Here is a 20,114-nt window from a genome sequence, read left to right as displayed (position 1 = left end):
GGTGTAAATTGTATCTCGTATTTTTCAAACTCTTCAAAATTTACGGGGCTACAAAACCATGGCGTGAAATGAATAGTATTCATCTGTCTGACCATATTTTTCTACCCGTGTGTACATATTCATCACACCCACGAAGTGATTAATGACCCTGCTGGAGAAGAACATCCCCGGAAAACCGTGTCTTCGCATTAATCATTAATTACGAAGGGAAGAAGAAGAAGAAGCGTCATGATGATGACGATTATCATCAGTCCGATCAGTCAGTCAGTCAGGCTAATCCATCCTTCTCAGTCAGTGGCCGCGGAAGCTGGGGGACATCGGGGGACAGTTACATTGCAGGATAAGTGGGAGGTCGGGGTTTACATAACATGGACAGATGATGGGGATATCGAATAACCGTGGGGCCATTGTCCCTCTGTCCCCACGCTTCCGCGGCCACTGGATTTAAATATGTTATACTCGTATAATCAGTGGCCGCGGAAGCTGGGGGAAAATCGGGGGGCATTAACATTACAGGATCAGGGAGGGAGGAGTTTGTATAACATGAGCAGATTGTGGGGGACATCAAATAACCGTGGGAACATTGTCCCTCTGTCCCCACGCTTCCGCGGCCACTGTTCTCGGTGTGGTGTGGCGTGGTTATTATGTATCATTCATTACTATTTGCGGAGCACAATGGGTTATCCGCGGTTAGGAGTGGGCATGATGATGAATGAGGCCGAGATGACGGGGCTCAATTCATTCTTAATTGTTGCAGAAAGGGTGGGGGACGTGCAGGGATTCGGTCATAATTTTCTACTTAAAAGCAGGTTTGATTTGTGTGCAAACGTGCAAACCATTTTCCAAGTTATCGAAAATTTTCGAGCACTTTCACGACATTTTTGAACATTTTTCATAAATTTGAAACGTTTCGAGGATATTTTGACCTTTTTGTGTCGTGGAATTTTTCGGGATTTTTTCCCTCGGTTTACCGGGAAAAGGCAGAAATCGAACCTACGGAACTAGGTTTTTTAATGGATGTGTATATAGTTGTATGATTAAGTGGGAAATTGCATAAAAGTGTGGTACTCCATAGATTATGTAGATATGTAACTAACATTGATCACCGATCTCAAATTTTATTTAGCGAAAGTATTTCGAAATTTTTTTGAAACAAGTAAAACAAATTTTTGTAAACTCAAAAACTCAAGTTGAACCGAAATGGCTAAAAAATGGGGTGAAGCGTTACATAAACATAAAATTCTACGAAATTTGCTAAATTATAGTAAATTACCGATCTCATATCTATCAAATGCAAAAAACTTGGCATGATTTTGAGTAAAACCAAATCCTGCCAACTCAAAAAGTGGGGCAGAGTGACAACAAAGCTAACCTGGAATAAATTTTAAATCCCTCGCGCTTTCTTGGCAGCTCGATTGATGATTTAAAGCTTAACAAACTAGCTCCATATTACGGCGGAAGTATAAATCAAACTCATAAATTTGAATTGCTCTCGCTTTTTATTAAAGCATAATTTGCTCTACATTGATATTTATATGCAAATATTGAAAATAGTTTTTAAAATGGCGGCCAAATCAGCTGTTATTTAATTACAGTGATCCCGTGGAAGCCTAACTTGCTGCTGGTAACTTTAAGTTGTTGCCACCGTTACAACCGTTGTTGCCGCAGTTGTTGCAGCAGTCGTAGATCCCGCCGTTGTTGCGACAGTTGTCGCCGCAGTCGTTGATCCAGCCGTCGTGGCAGCTGTCGTTCCTGTTGTGCCGCCGGTTGTTGAGCCCGCCGTTGTGGCAGCGGTTGTCCCTGTTGTGCCGCCGGTCGTTGATCCCGCCGTTGTTCCAGTAGTTCCACCTGTCGTGGAAGCAGCAGTAGTTGATCCCGTAGCGGCGGTAGTTGATCCGGTGGCGGCAGTAGTTGATCCGGTAGCAGCCGTAGTTGATCCCGTGGCGGCGGTAGTTGATCCGGTAGCAGCAGTAGTCGATCCAGTAATGGCAGTAGTTGATCCCGTAGCGGACGTAGTTGAACCCGTGCCCATCGAAGTTGATCCCGTTCCCATTGTAGTGCTTCCAGTTACCGCTCCGGTGCTACCTATAAACGAAATAATTAGCAGTTGTTATTTGCGTCCGATTTTAAATTGAAATTTCCCGCCGCTTCATCAACTTACCCCTAGGATCGCAAATATAGCCACAATGCCCCCAACAGTGGCAATGAAACGGTGGGTTGGTCGGGAGATTATAGACTGGTCCGTTATTGCAGTTAGGATCAGGAACCCCTAAATAGAAAATGGTGGGAATGATAGAATATAAATATATATCTAGAAAATCATTAGTCCGTAACGTTACATTTCGAGCCAGGCGGGACAGTTGGGGGTGATCGGCATGTTCTAACGGTCGTTGCGGGAGCAGCTGTGGGTCCGGCTTTATACAAATTAGAAGAAAATTAAATATATAATTCTAAAAATCTCGCTGTCTCAACTTACCCCTCGGATCACAAATATATCCACAATGTCCCCAACAATGACAGTGTGTCGTTGCAGTGTTGTACGTCGGTCCTTTGGGGCAGGTAGGATCAGGATTCCCTACAAAAATTGACAAAATGCTTACGAAACTTTTAGCGGGAAATATAATTTTAAATTGCGTTAGTTACATGTCGATCCCGACGGAACTGAAGGAGGTGATTTGCATGTAGCTTGTGTTGTGCCGGGAGCAGGTGCTCTAGTCGTTGCAGGACCCGGAGCGCTTCTCGGGTCGCAAATGTATCCGCAATGCCCCCAACAATGACAGTGGGTGGCGGGATTTTGCGTATTGTATGTATCGCCTTTGGGACAGCCAGGACTTGGAGCCCCTGAAAATTTGGCGCCAATTCTTATAACAGAGTTTATTTAAGGACGCGGGAATTTCATATTTCCCGCGAAAAGCATAAAGTTTATTTTACATAGAAAAGCCGTCCTGCCAAAAAGTTAAATTTATGCAAATTGCATGATTCGATTGCTTACATGTGGATCCCGATGGAACCGAAGGAGGTGCTTTGCACGCTCCTTGAGTCGTGCCGGGAGCAGGTGCTCTCGTCGTTGCGGGGGCGGGAGCGCTTTTCGGGTCGCAAATATATCCACAATGTCCCCAACAGTGGCAGTGGGTGGCGGGATTTTGGGTAGTGTAAGTATCGCCTTTGGAACATCCTTTATCCGGCACCCCTAAAAAAATTCCCGCCCATTTTTAATACAGATTAGCTCCCAAAATATATAGTCATCCTTACATGTAGATCCTGCCGGAATTGAGGGCTGTTTACATGCCGGGGCAGGCGCAGGCGTTGTCCCCGGGGCGGGGGCGGGACCACTTTTCGGGTCGCAAATGTATCCACAATGCCCCCAACAGTGACAGTGAGCCGCGGGATTTTGGGTATTGTAAGTATCGCCTTTGGAACATCCTTTATCCGGCACCCCTAAAAAATTCCCGCCCATTTTTAGGATTAAATAGCCCCTTTAGCATATTGTATCAACTTACATGAACATCCCGCCGGAACTGGGGGATTTTTACATGCCGGTGCAGGCGCCGGTGTTGTTGCAGGGGCGGGGGCGGGGCCGCTTTTTGGTTCGCAAATGTACCCACAATGGCTCCAACAGTGGCAGTGGGTGGCGGGATTTTGTGTATCGTACGTGGGTCCTTTGGTACAACCGGGATTTGGCACCCCTAAAAATTTCCCGTATAATTTTAGCTTGAAATACATGTTTTTTGCACTGCCAAACTTTTCCTTACATGAACATCCCGCCGGAACTGGGGGATTCTTGCATGCCGCAGCTGGCTGCGTTGTGGGGGCAGTTTTCTTTGTGGTCCCGCCTAAATTGAAAGTTGTGGGTAAAATGAGAATTTTGAAAAAATTAGTGAAAATTTTTTGTATAAAAAAGTTTTAGTGATGTTTTTTGCGAAAATTACCTCCTGCGGATGTATCACATTCGCAAATATATCCGCAGTAGCTCCAACAATGGCAGTGTTGCGCTTGCATGGTTGAATTTCCCGGCCAGTTGTAGGTCTTTCCGAGGGGGCAGTTTTGATTTACATAATCTGAACAAAAATACGCAAATTTATTTTTTTAATTCGGGGATTTATCAAATCTATGAAGATGTAGGAAGGCATCTACATACACTTTGTTACCAAATTGGTAACAGAATACCAAAAAATAAAACGAGTTAAAAATGTTACAAATTGGTAACGTAACGAAATGTAAAAAAACTACCCAAAATGTTAAGTAAAAAAATGTATGGACATGTAAGTGCACGACCAAATTTGGTAAAATTAAGCTGAAAACTTGGTAAAAGTGAAGTCAAAATTGTAATTTTGTAAAAATTAGGCTGCAAATTTTAGTAAAAATGAAATTGCAAATTTAGTAAAAATCAATTTCGAAATTTGGTAAACATTTTTGGTAAAAAAATGACCAAATCAGTTACTAGATCCGACCATAAAATTTTATGAATTCGGTAACAAATCTGGTAACGACAAAAAACAAATCAGAATTTCTGTACTCACAAGTTTCTCCTGTCTTTAGAGTTGGCTTTTTTGTCCCGCAGTTAACCCCCGTTTGCGCCTCCCCCATAGGAACGAGGCACCCAAAAATTAGCACAACTCCCACCACGAATAAATTCATGATGGAAATTTTACCCAGATTTTCAAAATTTGTAAAAAAAATCCTTCTTTTCAAAATTTATTAAAAATTTGAAAACTATCCGGATTTTGCTACCTCCTGGAGGAGGATTAGTGGAATTGAAAGTGATGCCGACATTCCGGTTTTTGGCATGATTTTATACTCATCCGAGGGGTGATTGATACGTATGAATCATGACTTGTGATCATGATCTCAATATTTGTGCCATTGTGGAGGGTGTAGTGAATAAAGGAGGAAAATGTGTGAATGACATGAAAATATTTGAATAAGTATGACAACTTTAAACAGGGTTTACCGTAAAAAAACACTTGGGAGAAATTGTTTTTTTTCTGCGTGAGGAATAATAAGCAATTAATAATAATAACAAATACAAGAAATAAGCATTAGTGTTTCGTGTGTTAAAGACCACGTGCAGAAAATAACCGCAAGAAATTGTTTGATTCCGCCTATTTTGACCTGCAAGGCGCAAGAAACTACTTCCCGACGCTAGATGGTGCATATTTCTTGCAGTTTTTAGGACATCGCATTTTTAGCGTTTGGAATAAATTAGTCTTATTTGACCATAAATTTAATTAGTATGACTTTTGCAAACGACACTTTCTCCTAATAGCGCAGATATTTGCATCCGAAGAAGAGAAAACTCGCAGTAAATTTGGAAAGTGTAAAATTTGTCAAACTTTCTGTGCGTTTTCTCCTCTTCGGATGCAAATATATCTGCCAAACGGGAGCATTGAGAGATCGTGTCTTTTTTCAAATTTCATACTATGCACACTTAAATTTGTCATCTATTGACACTAATTTCGTCAAAATCGGAGAGCATACGCTGGGATAACTTTACTGGATGGAAGCGTAGTGTTATTCGCAAGGTGGCGAATATTTCGTGCAGTGCAAGAAATGTGCGAAAATCAAGCACTACTTGAACGATGAAATGTAGACATTCATTTTGCTCCAAAGCAATTGTTACTGTGTACTTGAATAAATACTTGAATTTTAATTTTTGGCCACCCCGACAAATTAATTCGGAAGCATGCTCGATTAAATTGTTTTAGGTGAGATGTTACCCATTTTATTGTCATTTTAGCGGAAAGTAATGAGATCAAGTTTTCAAACTGATGACGCCACGCGGTGGAGAGCGAGAGGAAGGTTAAAAAACAAGAAGAGGGTGAAATATCCATTGTTTTGGAAAGTCGTAACGTGCAAGATTAAGCAATGCGGAGAAAAAGTAGATCACGAGGCTGGGACGTTCACGTCACGTCGGACTTTTGATAAAATGACATTTTTGGTGGGGGGTGGCAAATTTGCAAATTCACTTGTTGCGAAAATTGCACTTTTTAAAAAAAAGGAAAAAAATGTGTCGAATATTTAGCGAAATTTGAAAAAATTGAGGAAATTTGTTTGAGAAAATTTAACAAGCATCTGTTCATTTGGTCTTGGGAACATTTTCAAAACCTATTTTTGCGAAATCTATTTGGGCAGGAGGACCAAATCTGTTGAATTAAAATTAGAAGAAATTTCTGAATATTTTTTCAAAATTTGGAAAAATTGGGGAACTTTATTTGGAAAATGTCCCTTCATTTGGTCTCAATCTGATGGGGAATGTTTTGCAGACATTTTTGCGAATTCGATTTGTGCAAAATAGAAAGAAAATCTGGTGAATTAAAATGCCGAATATTTCCCGAAATTTGAAAATTGATGGTAATTTATTTATTTATTTGACGTGCATACATTTCTAGGCTGGGAAGGAGACAGACGAAATTTTATGTATTTATTATGGTGTCATTCATCGCTGTCTGGAAATGTACTCTGGATTTGAATCGGAATTTGTAATTTGAAATGAAACAAACAAATCAATCATGGATTTAAATATTTGGAATAAGTGAATCCAGTATTGACCAGTTAAACCTCTTTGTCTGTGTAGTAGTTCAGGTAGGTCTTGTCTGGATAATTGGCATTGAGGTTGATATCCTTGTAAAAGAAAGGGTTCCATGCCATCGAGTTGAGAATTTTTACTGTTCGAAATCTGGTAAAGTCAGGCAGGTATTTATTTCTCGGTAGTAAAGTTGTAACCGTTTGGTATTAACTGCTGCCGGTAGTAAAATTGTACCGGTCCGTAAAAACTGCATTGAGTTATTTTATTATTATTAAATATATTATTACCCCACGACCGATTACCATTACCACACTTTTAGAAATCTTATATAGTCAAGTAGTCAGGGAGGTATTGATTTCTCACTAGTAAAGTTGCTACCGCTTGGTAGTAAAATTATACAAATTTTCTACTGATATCGTAAACCTTTAATACCAAGCTATTACTAGACGTTAATACTTATCAGTTCCACTTTAGTAGAGTTTTGTCGAAAAATTTTGTAAATCGCAAATTTTGGAACAATTTATGTACAATTACACCTTGAATGGCACCTCATCTGTTTTAAATGATTGAACGAATCATAAAATTAAAAATTTTTTTATTGGGTTGTGAAGTTTACGAATTTTGACTCGAGTTCGTCCTTATTTTACGAGGTGAAATTAAATAAGCCAATTAAACGACGCAATTCACGTAGGTTATAAGTGCTTGATTGATTAATTAAGTATAAAATTAGTTACTAAACATTATTGAAGAGAATTTTTGAAAAAAACTTTGTTTAATTTTTTTTTACAAAGTATACTGCGCTAAAATATTGAAGTGAATTTATTTTATTTAAGATTTAGGTCTAAAATAATTTTTTTCGTCAAATTAGAACTCCGAAACTGAAAAGAAATCAAATTTTACTAGTCTAATTGGCCAAAAAGGTTACGTTTTCGAGCTTTGCTTTTTGCAATATTTTGTAAGTTTATGGGGTTTACAAGGTTACAAATATTCGAACAAATATTTGATTTGTAAAGCATAACTAATTATGTACTTGAATAATTCAGTAAGTATAAAATCATTTTTGATGCAAACCTTTGTGCAAAAAGTATTTACAAAGTTTTTACTGCGTTACAACTACAGAAGTGAATTATTTGATTTTGTCATAAAGTTACGTACGTTTAAAATTACGCTTTTACATAAATGACGAATTAAAGCTCAGCAATATAAGAAAGGTCAGGAAATTAGCAAAATAAGGTTTACTTTGATAAAACTTTGAGAAAATTCACGCAGGCCTTGGTAACGTTGTAAAATCCGTAAACTTATCAACTTTTATAAGAGTTTACAAATATTTCTAAGGAAATGTAAAACTTTTGTAAACTGCAAATTATTGAACAATTTCGACAATTTGCGATGTAAACAGGATTTAATCTGTTTTGATGCAGAGTAATTCGCAAAATTCTAATTTTGTTATCCGGCTGCGAAGTTTACAAATTCTGACGTGAGCTTTTTTACCTTCATTTCACCAGTGATGAAATTAAATAGTAAATTAAATGAGGCAAGTCACGCAGGTCTTGGTAATTTTGTAAAATCCGTAAATTTATAAACTTTGGCAAATTTTTACAAATATTTCGAAGGTTATATTAGCTCCCAAATTTTTGTAAACTTACTCAAATCAAGGGCGTCTTTTTATTTTGTGAAAGCTTGTAAAATTATTTTACAAAGTTGCCAAACACTGCGTGATGCATTAAAACATGTAAAATTGTGGTAAATATTTATAAAATAAATACGGCAGAATAAAACAATTTTTGGATAGGTAAAATGTTTTCAAAATTTCAGTCTTGGCAAACTTTGACGCCTTAAAGTGTACGGGATTTTAATAATATATACTAATTATGTTACAGCAGGTATAGGAACGAGGGATGCCTTCTAATTCTAATCAAAAAGTTTCGTTACTGATTTCTAATTCTAATCAAAAAGTTTCGTTACTGAACTAAAAACAATACAATATAGAAATCTGATACAGATTTCTCGATATGAACGTTGGGTATTAGAATTATACCGCTTCGTAAAAATTTGCTACCAATCAATCAAATTTTAATCCAAACTAAATTTTATAACTCTGCTAATGAAAAGCATTACTTAATCTGATTTTTGGAAATTTCTAATTTGCACACTTAGAAGTCTGGTATTAATTTCTCGGTATTAAAGTTGCTTCTGCTTGGTATTAAAATTATACTGGTGTGTAAAAATTCTCTACCAATGTGGTAATACTTTAATGCCTAGTTATATTAATACCACTTTGCTAGTCATGCATGAATACCGCTTGGTATAATTTTAATACAGGATTTCTAGAGTGCATAAACCATAACAATGTGATACATGCATGATTTATGAATTTGTAACTTCATAATTTCGCATTATATTCAGTATGATAATTAATGTAAAACCTCATTTTTATGAAATCAAACCTCCCATTCAAAGAATTGTTATTGTAATTGTCAAATTCAACAGAAGAGGTTTCCCAGCGTATGCTCTCCAATTTTGAACAAATTAGTGTCAATCGGTCATAGATTTAAACAGAACATTTGGAAAAAAACAATCTCCTAATGGTCACGTTTGGGTCGGATATTTGCATCCAAAGTGAAGAAAGTGTGCCATAAACTAAAATAAACTTGACAAATATGTAATATTTAATATGTTTCTGCTAGAATTTCAAATTGTTCAACTTCAACGACGGATTAAATTCTTGTTGGAATATTGCATCGAATTTGTGCTAAGCTCAGATCCGTATGGAACTTGGAATGCCATTTATCATTTTATTAATTACAATTAATAAAATTCTTATTTTAATTATTTTATAAAATTGTATTTATATAAAATTTGCAAAAGACACCATTTCCCATTGGCAGAGATATTTGCATCCGAAGAGGAGAAAACGTGCCTTAAAGTTGACAAATTTTACACTTCAAATTTATTAAATTTGTGATCGATTGACACTAGTTTGGTCCAAATCGGAGAGCATACGCTGGGAGACCTCGCTCTAATCGTTCGAAATCAAGTCAAAAGTTTCTGACCAAGAGGCTCAATTATCAAACCTTTCGTTCGAAGACTTGGGATTTGTTCCTTTGTATTTTTATTAATTTTCAAATTGACTATGAAACCTTCTTTTCAAGCTACACCTGGATTGTGTTGAGTTATCTCAAAAAAAGTAGGAACCACGTGACACTTATCTGTCTATTGGATGGCCCATTTGAAGAAAAGATTGGCGGCAAAGTTCAATTTTCAAGCTAATTTTTACTCGTTGTTTCCTCAAACCAACGCGGGCGCGTGACCTTTGCCCCCAATATTTTTATTCAAATGGACCATTCAACGGAAACATAAGCGTCACGTGGTTCCTAATTTTTGGCTTGATTTTTTTATGTAACTCGCTGCACGATCCCGATATAGCTTTAAAAAAGGTTCTATTTTGAGTAAATGCAAAAAAACCTCGTGTCGCACTTTATAAAGTTCTAAATTTAAAAATTTTACCAAAACGAAAAATTTAATTCGGAATGAGTATTTTGTCAAGTTTAAAAGTCGAATACATTTGAATTTATTTTTATTAAAATTGATTTACATAACGTAGATCACAATTTTAGCATAAATAGTTCTAACAGGATAATTTGATTCATTAATCAATTGATTGTAATTATAATTATAATTAAAATTAAATTTTAAAAATAAGTAAATTATTTCAGTTATTGTTTAACACTATGTATTTATAAAGAATGTGTGCAATGGGTTACATTTGGCTACTTTAATTAATTGATTAATTAATTCTAAATATAATTTAATTTAAAAAATAGGTAAATCAATAATTTTACGCTTATTGTTAAATACTATGTGCTTATGGAGAATATGTAAAGTGCGTTATTCTTATTGCTACATACGTCGACGACCTATTAGACAGGCTTAAGCACGCGTCACAATGTAATGTGTCCCTCATTTTAATTTATTGGAATAATTGGCCCTTTGTTTAAACGTCTTTTGTGGCCGTGCATGCATAAAGCAAGTCCTCGATTTCCAGAAAATATGACAAATTCAATATCTTAAATTGATGACATGCTTGCTGCACAGTTGGAAAAAGAGAAACAATGGAACGTAAATAAAATGTGAATGGAAATTTATGCAATTTTTATGCATTTTTTCTCCCGTTTCCTGCCGACTCGTAGGCAAATAATTATTAATTGTTGGGCTTAAATATATTTTCATAATTTTTGCACGTACATATTTTTTGCAAAATTTTTCAAACATTTTTAAATATGGAGGTGAAAGTTTTAATTGTATTTTTTGTGGTGGGGTTATGCATCGAGGGGAATTCGGGACAGGTGAGAAATTAATTTTGAAAAAGTGCATGCAATTTTGTATCAGATTTAAATTTGTGAGACAATTCACGTGGGGATTAGTAATGTTGTAAAATGTGTAAATTTTATAGAAAAATTTTACGAAATTTTACAAAATAAAGAGACGCCAGAAATCTGAGTAAGTTTTAAAAAAATAATTTGAGCTAATTTTCCTCAGAAATATTTGTCAAAGTTTGAAAAAGTTTGTAAGTTTACAGAAGTTATTAATTTTACAGCACAATGCTATACCTAATATTATCTAGAGGGCTAATATTTTAGTAAAGGAATTCACTTAGGTCTTCGTAACTTTACAAACTCCGTAAATAAATTCTGCAAACTTTTACAAAATTTACAAATATTTGTAAGAAAAATTAGCTCGTAATTTTTTTAAACTTATTCATATCAAGGGCGTCTCTTTATTTTGTAAAAGTTTGTAAAATTATTTTACAAAGTTTACGGTTTTTACAAAGTTACGAATTGTCTCATTAATTTGTCATCTGAATTAATTTAGCCAATTGTGGAAAAAGGGGAGGATGAGACGCCCCCATCGTCAGTGACCATTGCACCGGAAGTGACTACTTCGTCTTCATCTTCAAATGTGACGAATGGGGAGACGGAAGAACCCGATAATCCCGTAACACCACCAAGTGAGGATATCGATGATGTAAGTTTGAAAAATAATTGAGATTGCAGGAAAATTTGGGAAAGTCAAAAGTTTTCAGTTTTCTTAAGTCCAAATTTTTGAATATTGTCAAGTCAAAATGTTCATTTTTAAGCCAAAATTGTTTAACTTTGTTAAGCCAAAATTTTTCAAATTTGTTACCCAATTTTTTCAAATTTGAAAGCTTAAATCCCAATTTCGAAAGTGCAGAGTTGTTAGACTTCAATGACTAATAAATTCAGATTGTACATTGATCCCGGCGTAATTGTCATATTCATAAAGGCTTTGGTTTTTATTAAAGACAAAAGTTTCTAAATTTTTCATAATAATTTAAATTTAAATTTTCTCTATTTTATTTTTGTGAAAATTTTTCAAGTTTGACAAAATCGAAAAAATTGTAGAATTTTGTACAACCTAAGTTGTTAAATTTGTCAAGGCTACAAATTGTTTCAGTTTAGCTTCTACTGCTTTCTTGTGACTATTTGTTTATATAGCTCTGTAGTTGCTTGTGTTTTTAATTTTTGAATTTCATATACTTAAGTCATTTTTTTTTAATTTTGTAAATTTGCTAAAATTTGTAAAGTTGAAATGCCAATTTGAAAAACTAGACTTTGTTTTACTAAAATTACTTTTAGATTTTATGTCCGCAGGTCTTAGTTTTCATATTTATAAAAGCTTAAAATTTGGAAAACTAAATTTTCAGAATACTCATATTTTTATTATTTTTTGTATTTGGTATACCCAAAATTTCTAAATTTGATTAAGCCAAAAAATAGTATAATTTTGCAAAAACAAAATTTACAGTTCACAAATTTGCCGGGCTAAAATGCCTAAAAGTGTAAAATTATAATTTTAAGCTGTATAACATTAATTGTTTCAGGTTAAGTGTATCTTTTATATCGGTTGTTTATCATTTTTGTACAGCAAAAATTTTTCAAATTCCTTCATCCAAATTTTTCAAGATTTTAAAATTTATAAGGGCAAATTTGAATATTTCAAAAATCTTCAAATTTTATCTAAACTATATAATCCTTGACTTTTCAGGTATCTCCAGCTTCTGAAGAAAGAGGCTCCAACGAATCCAACGAGCAAGTCAATGATTATGATTACAATGGGAAAAAAATTGTCAAAAAAGGTGACGAAAAAGGCGAAAAATCCGGAGAGCAAAGTGACGAAGGAGACGAAGAGAAAAGCGAAGAAGGAGACGACGTCACGCCACAAGAAGAAGAAACCACGGAAGGAAATGACAGCGTCCCAGTCGAAGAAAGCACTGGCCAACCGGAAGTTGTGGTGACCACAACAACCACACCTCCACCACCGAAAAAGGTCAAAGTTCAGCCGAAAAAGGAGAAACCGTTTATCGAGCCGATCGCTCCTATTGCCCCGATTGCTCCTATGAAACCGTTTTAACGTTAATATTAAAAGTTCACGTTAACCTTTGTAATTTTGTGGACAACAATTTTAAGTACAAAAATCCTTTAAAATGTTACAATTCTCAAAATTTTGAAACGAATGTTCTGATGGAATAGTTTTAATTTTAAAATGAAAACATAAAGTTGTAATAAATACACTTTAAACAAATGAAATTTCTTGGTTCACACTAACCTTTGTAATTTTATGCAAATTGTAAGTAGGTACAAAAATCATGTAAAATTACACAAGTTGTGTAATGTAACAAAATGTTGTGTAACACAACATTTTGCCAAAACATTTTAAACGAATATCCTGATGGCATCATTTTAATTTTAAAATGAAGAAATAAAGTTGTAGTAAATACACTAAAAACAAATTTACTACGGCTTTATTTCTTTAAAAAACAAATTTCTTTAAAACTTTAGTTCTTTACACTATAAACAAAGAAAATTTTCCGGTTCACGCTAACCTTTGTAATTTTATGTGCAACAATTTTAGGTACAAAAATCCTGTAAAATTACAAAATCTCTAAAAGTTGAAAAATTTAAGATAGAATTTGGCATATCTCTTAACTTTTGTAACGCAATATGTTTTCAAACTTTAGGAAGCAAACCTCAATGTGTTTGCCTTTTAGTTTTAAGATTAAAACTAAATAAATAAATAAATAAAGTTGAAAAAAACTCACGCTTCACGCTAAGCTTTGTAACTTTATAAGTACTCAAGTCACATGTTACAATTCAAATATCCACAATTCACTTCAATTTGCGCAAACTGTGTAAACTTTAAAAAATTGCGCTTCAAAATAAAATAACACTAAAATATAAAATAATTTCACACAGTTTCACGTCGAATCTATAATTTTTATAAAATTCGTTGTGTTTTAAATATCAATATTATATGTTCGGACGGCGGACGTCGAATTTTCGAAAAAATTTTGCTGAAAAACCATAAAATTTTTTGACTAATTTACCCAGCAAATGGGCATGTTTTAAATATTTCGCAAAATTATTTGGCAAACTGATCTTCATCATCACCTAAACTAAAAGAAGAGAAATTTTTTAAAAATCATGGAAAAACCATCAAAATCTGTGTTTTTTTAAAATAAATAAGTAGCTTTGCGAGATTTGCGAACTTATATTTTGCCAATCCTCTCACACAACATACATTTTTGAGCTTGGCAAATTTGCTAAATAAGACGCAACCCTAAGCATGAATGAGTACGCCGAAAATTTTATCGGGTTACAAAAATTGGAGTGAATTGCTCGTTTAAAACGTGAAGATACGTAAGGAGAGTGGTGACTGTATTTTGAAAAGACTCATATTTTGCGAATCCTCTCACACCGCATAAATTTTATGAGCTTTTGCAAATTTTGCTAAATGAGCAAGAGTGAGTACGCCCAAAATTATACCAGGTTACAAAAATTGGAGTGAACTGCTCGTTTAAAATGAGTAAGAAGAGCAGAGTGGACTGCATTTTGAAGGGGGGGATAGTTGGTTGGACGTGGGAGATAAATCTAAATTAGACGTTGACAAATGTGTTTATTAAGATTTATTCTGAACCAACAACTCTTCCTCTCCAACAACTGGTCCACTTCCAACTTGTGCATGATTAATGAGTCAATCTCACGGACCCTGCGGGAAGAATGTCGCCATCCATGTCAAGGCTACGGAACGTCTTAATTACAACAGGAGGCATGTGAGGGTCAAAATTTCTAGGAAAATATGTGTCCTGCATGTCTGGTAAAATTCGGTGAAAACGATGATGTCAAAACTTGTAGGGTTTGGTATTTGGTAAAATATTTTTGGTACATATTTTTGGTAACGCATTTATTACCGACGCTTAGAAAACGGAGATCAGGTCTTATTAAATTAGAATGAATTCGTGTAAAAAACCGGACAGACAGACAGAAAAGAGGAATTCATGCTACGCAGGGCGAGATAAATAATTTGCCAAATTTTTCCAAAAAAAATTAGCATTTTCACATTTCGTAAAAAATAAGATCATTTCATGGTAAAATATGTACCATCAAATTGGTAAACTGTCTTTATCTTGACCATTAAAAATATGTATATTTAGAAATCCAGATAAAATTACACACTTTGCTGTACTTAAATAGGACTAAATTGGTAACAAAAGCCTAAATTGCAACGTCATAAAAAATGTTACCAAATTAGGAAAAACAATTCCCGGTAAAATGTTACCAAACTGCTAAAAATCAGTTTTTCCTGTAATAAATACCCTCCCTTTTCCGGGAACGCATCTTCGTCCCGGGATTAATTAGTACAACCACGCCACGACTTGCAGAGCAGACCACAACCGGGTGGTAATATTAGTTGGCTGGCTGGCTGGTGCATATGGTGGTTGGTGTGAAAGGGGTATTTTTCGTCCCATCATGAATCTTCATTGGGCTCATCTCACGTCATTACTTTTCCTTTTATTCTGCCTTGTTTTTGCATGTTTTGAGCCTTCTGCGTCTCGTAATTTGGTCGCGCGATGATTGATGCGGACCTGGTGGCAGTGAGGACAGCTCCGACAGTGATGGACGACCACTAATCGCTCCCAAGTTGAGGCAAGACACTCATTTATAACGGGCCACTTATCTGTCAACCAACTACCCGGGTAGGGACGGAGAGAGGCATAAAAATCCCGTGTGAGAGTCATGCGGGAGAAAAGTGTTACTTGTTGGGAATGAGTGTGATGATAGGGGTGGGGGTAATGTGAGACGAAATAGGTTAGAGGGAAGTTTAAAATTTGTGGTAACTTGGTAAAAATAATGATTAAATTTAGACCAAATGGTCATTTAATTTGATAGAGCACGTTTTTATAGGGTGCGTTTATTCTCCGCGAAATTTGGATTTGTAACTGAAATGGTAAATTATTATCAAGTTCTTTAAACAGTCACATTGGTAACCGTGTTACCGAATTATTTACGTTGGTAAAAAAATTTGTTAAGGACCGGTAAAAATAATTGGTCCAAAATTTAAATTTGGTAAATCGATTACAGATTTTAATTTCGTGCCCAAGTCTTTCTTATTACCAAATCGTTACCGACTCGTTACAATAATTCCGGTAAACTCGGTAACACAATGAAAATAATTGTGCAGGAAACTTAAGGCAACTAATTTAATTAAACCTAACCAAATTGCGGGGGTGGAAGTTTAAATTTCAAATCGAACCGTTACCGACTGGATAAATTCCAAGGGCGGGAACAAATTTAAACTTCATACGCAATCTAATTGTTACGTACTAGATAAATTTTCTTTACCGACACACTCATCCCCAATTTTACCCCCGCATTATTTACAGTGCAACTTAACTATACACACATCCCGGGATTTTTCTGCGCTACGTAACTGTCCGTAATCTCTGGCGGGTCTAATTTATCTCAGGTGGCTGTGAGACGGGGTGACATGATGAGTATGCAGCCGTCAGAGTAAATGATGTTCCTCGTTAGGCGCCGTTGACACAAGTGTCATAAATAAGATTACTCTGCTTTCCGGCACCACGACGAGGACGAGGAGGATTATTAACGAATTTCGTTTCACCACCTCATCAGCCTCTCAACGTGCAAGCAGAAGCACGAGAAAATATGATTTCCCATCCAGCAAAAACCGTCATGATGATGATGATGACACTAACCGGGCATTACCGGGTAGAATATATACCGAACCGAGAAAAATATAGGACGCATTCCTTATGAAATGTTGAAATGTGTTATGGGACTTTTTGAAGTGATTATATTTATTGGAGAGATAAATTACTAGGTGGCAGGTTTTGTAGATATGCATTGTCCAGGTTTTGGTAATAGTTTGGTAACGGTTTGGTAACAAGTTTGAATTTCGTGGGGAAATTAGTGGTAAAATGTGGAATTTTAGTTTGAATTGATTGTGCATGTATTTGTAGTAAATCAGACTTAAATTGTGAAATTTGGTAAATAGTTTACCGGTTTGGTAGCAGATTTGAATTTCGCAGGAAAATTAGTATCATTAAATTGTAAATAATAAAAAGAAATTGCATAAATATTTAAGTTCACTTTGCAAGAGTTAGTAATTTTTTACCATTTTCGCACAAAATTTAAATTTCCCGGTAATGAATTTATTAAAGAATTAATTGTGTTGAGGTTTCCGGTAAACTTACCAATTTACTAAATAATCAAAATTTACTATGACAGGTTCAACCTCCCACTTAATTTGAAGTGGTTTTAATTTGATGTCCGTAATTTTTTGCACTTCGCGCGATTCCTAGTTTATTAGCCTTTTTATTGGTGTTGTGTTATTTTAGGAAATAATTTTTATTGCTTGGGCTCAAAAAGTGGGGAGAATTGATTGGATCCGTGACCCGAGAAATTGGAGAATGTGACATCGAACTGGTGACATTTTAGCGTGTTTTTTACGTGATTTATGCCACCTTGTTTGTCTCCCTCCCCGTAATTAATCCTTTCTTGAGGAGGAGCAGTAAAAGTTAATGTTGTTTCCGGGGGCCGGTGACAAAATATGTCATCGTTTTGGGTGCGACATCCTCTAATGTTTTTGATATTATGTTAATTGATTAATTAATTAATCAAAGATTATTAGGCTCAAAAATTCAGTTATCTCATAAAAATCGAAAAATTACTCAACAACGAAAAACGTAATCAACGACTTCTTTCTTGATTAGAAAATGTAATCTTATTGTGGATTAAATTATTTCTGGAGTATTTTTCTTTTGAGTTAAAACTATTTTTTATATATTTAAAACAAGCTGAGATATTTTTGTATTATATTAAAAACTTTTGATATTAGTTTTTAATCCCGTAATCCGAAAAATAATCCTCACATTACTGTAATCCGTAACCCAATACAATCCAAGAGTTAAAATCCACTTCAATAATTTTACAGGTAAAATAATCTCAAAAGTAAACTTTCCCAACGATTTAATCTGTAATCCGTAATCCGTTACGACTAAAAATAATATTTACATAACCAATTCAATGTCGCGCTAATCTAGACTTTCCCAAATTTACCAGTCTGCAATAAATATTACGAAATTAAATTGAATATTTCTCTAATCAGATTTCTTTTACAAATTGATATTTAGGAACCTTTTCATCTAACAATTATTTTGACCAAAATCTTGGTATCATTTCGTTTAAAAAAATTATGCAAATTTTGATGACACATTATCCGTTGGGTCCCTGGCCCTTCATGGTGGAAAGAAATGGATGGAATGTGTGTTGAAATAAGGAAGGAAGCAGTTGTGGGTCGTAAATTTGTCATCAGATGCTCCATCCATCCATTAGCTTGCTCTCTCTTGTTAAGAGAGACCCGTTTCTGTTGCGAGATGAAAAATATTGGAGGAAAGTGTCACCTCCGGAATTCGGGGATTCTTAATGGAGCGTACACTAAAATCGGCCCACCGTCAATAAGGCGGGAGAAAAATTAAGTAGTTTTCCGAAATTTTGGTACAATCAATTTTTGAAAAATGTGACCAAATTAGTGTCAAAACTACACAACATCTGAGTACCGAAACTAATTAAACATTTACTCTGGTGAAATTTATTACGGCATGGTAACTCTACAATTTGGTAAAAAAATTTAAATCTAATTTTAATTTATTTAATTTATTACTAATCTGGTAAAAATATTTAAAAGGTTAATTACCAAAGTCGATAAAAGATAAATTGTGTAACAATATTTTGCTACTTGACATGCAAAATTAAATTCCGCGAAATTTAAGAATGTTACCGACCCGGTAAAAATTACTAATTGTAATGGTAAAGATATTTAATTATTACAAGTATAGTATGCAATAATATTTTGCTACCGAATTACGTGGAATTTCCCGGGAAATTCAAACCTGATACGAACACAATTACTCATGAAACTCACACTATGGTAAATCTTTTACTTAATTTTTACCATTTTTTTCGGTCGTTCCATCTGCTTACTTGGTCCCGAAAATGCGCAGTATCAATTCTTTCACGAAAATTAAATCCGTTAAGAAAAATTATCAAAAACTGGTAATATTCTTTACCAAACTTTTTAGATCAACTCTTGGACAAATCTTAATGTATTACGAAAGTTTACCAAACTGGTAATATTTTTACCGAACTTTTTACCAGATTTTGACCGTTCCATTTCTTTAGTCCCGGACAAAATTACTTTAAGTCTAACATCAATTCTTTCACGAAATGTAACCCCTGTTCCAAAAAATTACCAAAAACTTGTAATACTTTTTACCAATTTTTTTACCAAATTTTCCTCCCCGTCCCATCTGCTCGGTCCGCAACAGACTTAATCTGTCCCTCGTTGGAGTGAATCCATTACGAACAAGTTAACTATGTTTGATATTTATGGCCTGTCACGTACCCTGCCAAGCAACCAACAGTTGTCTCACCCGCGTCGCATCCATCCATTTTCCTCACCCGGATTTCTTCTTCTTCTTCTTCTCCTCTCCTCCTCCTAACTGATATCTGACACGAGAAGTGACTCCGGTAGTGCGGAGTGATAAATGCCCGGGTAGAGAGGATTCACTTCTTCGCCGAGGTGGTGGTGTGACGGGGGCAAGATTTATGGCCGTGTATATGCCAACGATGTGTTCCTTCCTTGTGGAAAAATGTGATTGCTTACACACATGTACGTAGACAGACGGATGGATGGACGGATAGAATACCCGGGTAATAAGGAGATGGGGAAATGTATCGGTCAGGAGGAGAGTGAAGTGGGTAATTAGGCGGGTATAGATATTTAGGGTGAGGAGATGGATACCCGGGTATTTAAGAAGAAAAGTGATGAGATGGATTGGGTTAGGGAGATTTTGGAGAGGTATAGATATTTGTGTGGGGTACGGTATTATTTAATCGGGTAGGAGAGGATAATAAATACCCGGGTAGTAGGGAGTATATGGGGTACTGCATATTACTACCCGGGTGACTAATTTGGGGTTATTAGAGGTGATTTTTTTGGTTATAAAAGTGCACGACAAAAGAGGAAAGTGTCACTGTTTGGTAGGAAACGAAGTTGGTAGGCGGACAGAATTAAAGGATATAATTTTGACCTCGCGAGGTCACACAAGAGGGGTCACGGCAAAGGTCACATGCTTGCATAAATTATCGTAAAATTACAAGTTTCAGGTCAAATTTACCAAGTTTTAGACATTGTCTCTACTTTCTCA

The 20,114-nt window shown here is 35.3% G+C and overlaps 2 protein-coding genes across 4 annotated transcripts; one reads left to right on the top strand and one right to left on the bottom strand.

Annotated features, from left to right (window-relative positions):
- Window positions 1-1,476: 1,476 nt before the first annotated feature.
- On the bottom strand, window positions 1,477-4,768 carry LOC110858742 (probable GPI-anchored adhesin-like protein PGA18). 3 transcript variants are annotated; one of them, XM_022107602.2, is made up of 11 exons: window positions 4,521-4,768; window positions 3,930-4,058; window positions 3,753-3,833; window positions 3,501-3,686; window positions 3,253-3,438; window positions 2,993-3,190; window positions 2,644-2,841; window positions 2,477-2,575; window positions 2,340-2,414; window positions 2,162-2,269; window positions 1,477-2,085 (listed from the first exon to the last, which is right to left on the bottom strand). In XM_022107602.2, the coding sequence occupies exons 1-11, from the start codon at window positions 4,636-4,638 to the stop codon at window positions 1,631-1,633; spliced, it is 1,833 nt and encodes a 610-aa protein (XP_021963294.1). In that variant the 5' UTR covers window positions 4,639-4,768; the 3' UTR covers window positions 1,477-1,630. The 3 variants fall into 3 exon arrangements, with proteins under 3 accessions (XP_021963294.1, XP_021963295.1, XP_035714825.1); XM_022107603.2 differs by lacking the exon at window positions 3,253-3,438; XM_035858932.1 differs by lacking the exon at window positions 3,501-3,686.
- Window positions 4,769-9,440: 4,672 nt separating this feature from the next.
- Window positions 9,441-13,548, top strand: LOC110858805 (A-kinase anchor protein 200). The gene is made up of 3 exons (XM_022107691.2): window positions 9,441-10,872; window positions 11,399-11,551; window positions 12,593-13,548. The coding sequence occupies exons 1-3, from the start codon at window positions 10,807-10,809 to the stop codon at window positions 12,956-12,958; spliced, it is 585 nt and encodes a 194-aa protein (XP_021963383.2). The 5' UTR covers window positions 9,441-10,806; the 3' UTR covers window positions 12,959-13,548.
- Window positions 13,549-20,114: the final 6,566 nt, after the last annotated feature.

The sequence above is a fragment of the Folsomia candida genome, unplaced genomic scaffold (genome assembly GCF_002217175.1).
Source record: "Folsomia candida strain VU population unplaced genomic scaffold, ASM221717v1 Fcan01_Sc022, whole genome shotgun sequence".
In the NCBI taxonomy this organism is placed as follows: Eukaryota; Metazoa; Arthropoda; class Collembola; order Entomobryomorpha; family Isotomidae; genus Folsomia; species Folsomia candida.
This window is presented reverse-complemented; position numbering and strand designations above follow the sequence as displayed.

Coding starts and splice junctions, on each gene's coding strand:
- LOC110858742 (XM_022107602.2), bottom strand. CDS start 4,638: ATGAATTTATTCGTGGTGGGAGTTGTGCTAATTTTTGGGTGCCTCGTT. Junction 2,842..2,992: donor GGTTCCATCGGGATCCACAT/GTAAGCAATCGA, acceptor CCAAATTTTCAG/GGGCTCCAAGTCCTGGCTGT. Junction 2,270..2,339: donor TGTCCCGCCTGGCTCGAAAT/GTAACGTTACGG, acceptor TTTTCTATTTAG/GGGTTCCTGATCCTAACTGC.
- LOC110858805 (XM_022107691.2), top strand. CDS start 10,807: ATGGAGGTGAAAGTTTTAATTGTATTTTTTGTGGTGGGGTTATGCATC. Junction 10,873..11,398: donor TCGAGGGGAATTCGGGACAG/GTGAGAAATTAA, acceptor GAATTAATTTAG/CCAATTGTGGAAAAAGGGGA. Junction 11,552..12,592: donor CAAGTGAGGATATCGATGAT/GTAAGTTTGAAA, acceptor TTGACTTTTCAG/GTATCTCCAGCTTCTGAAGA.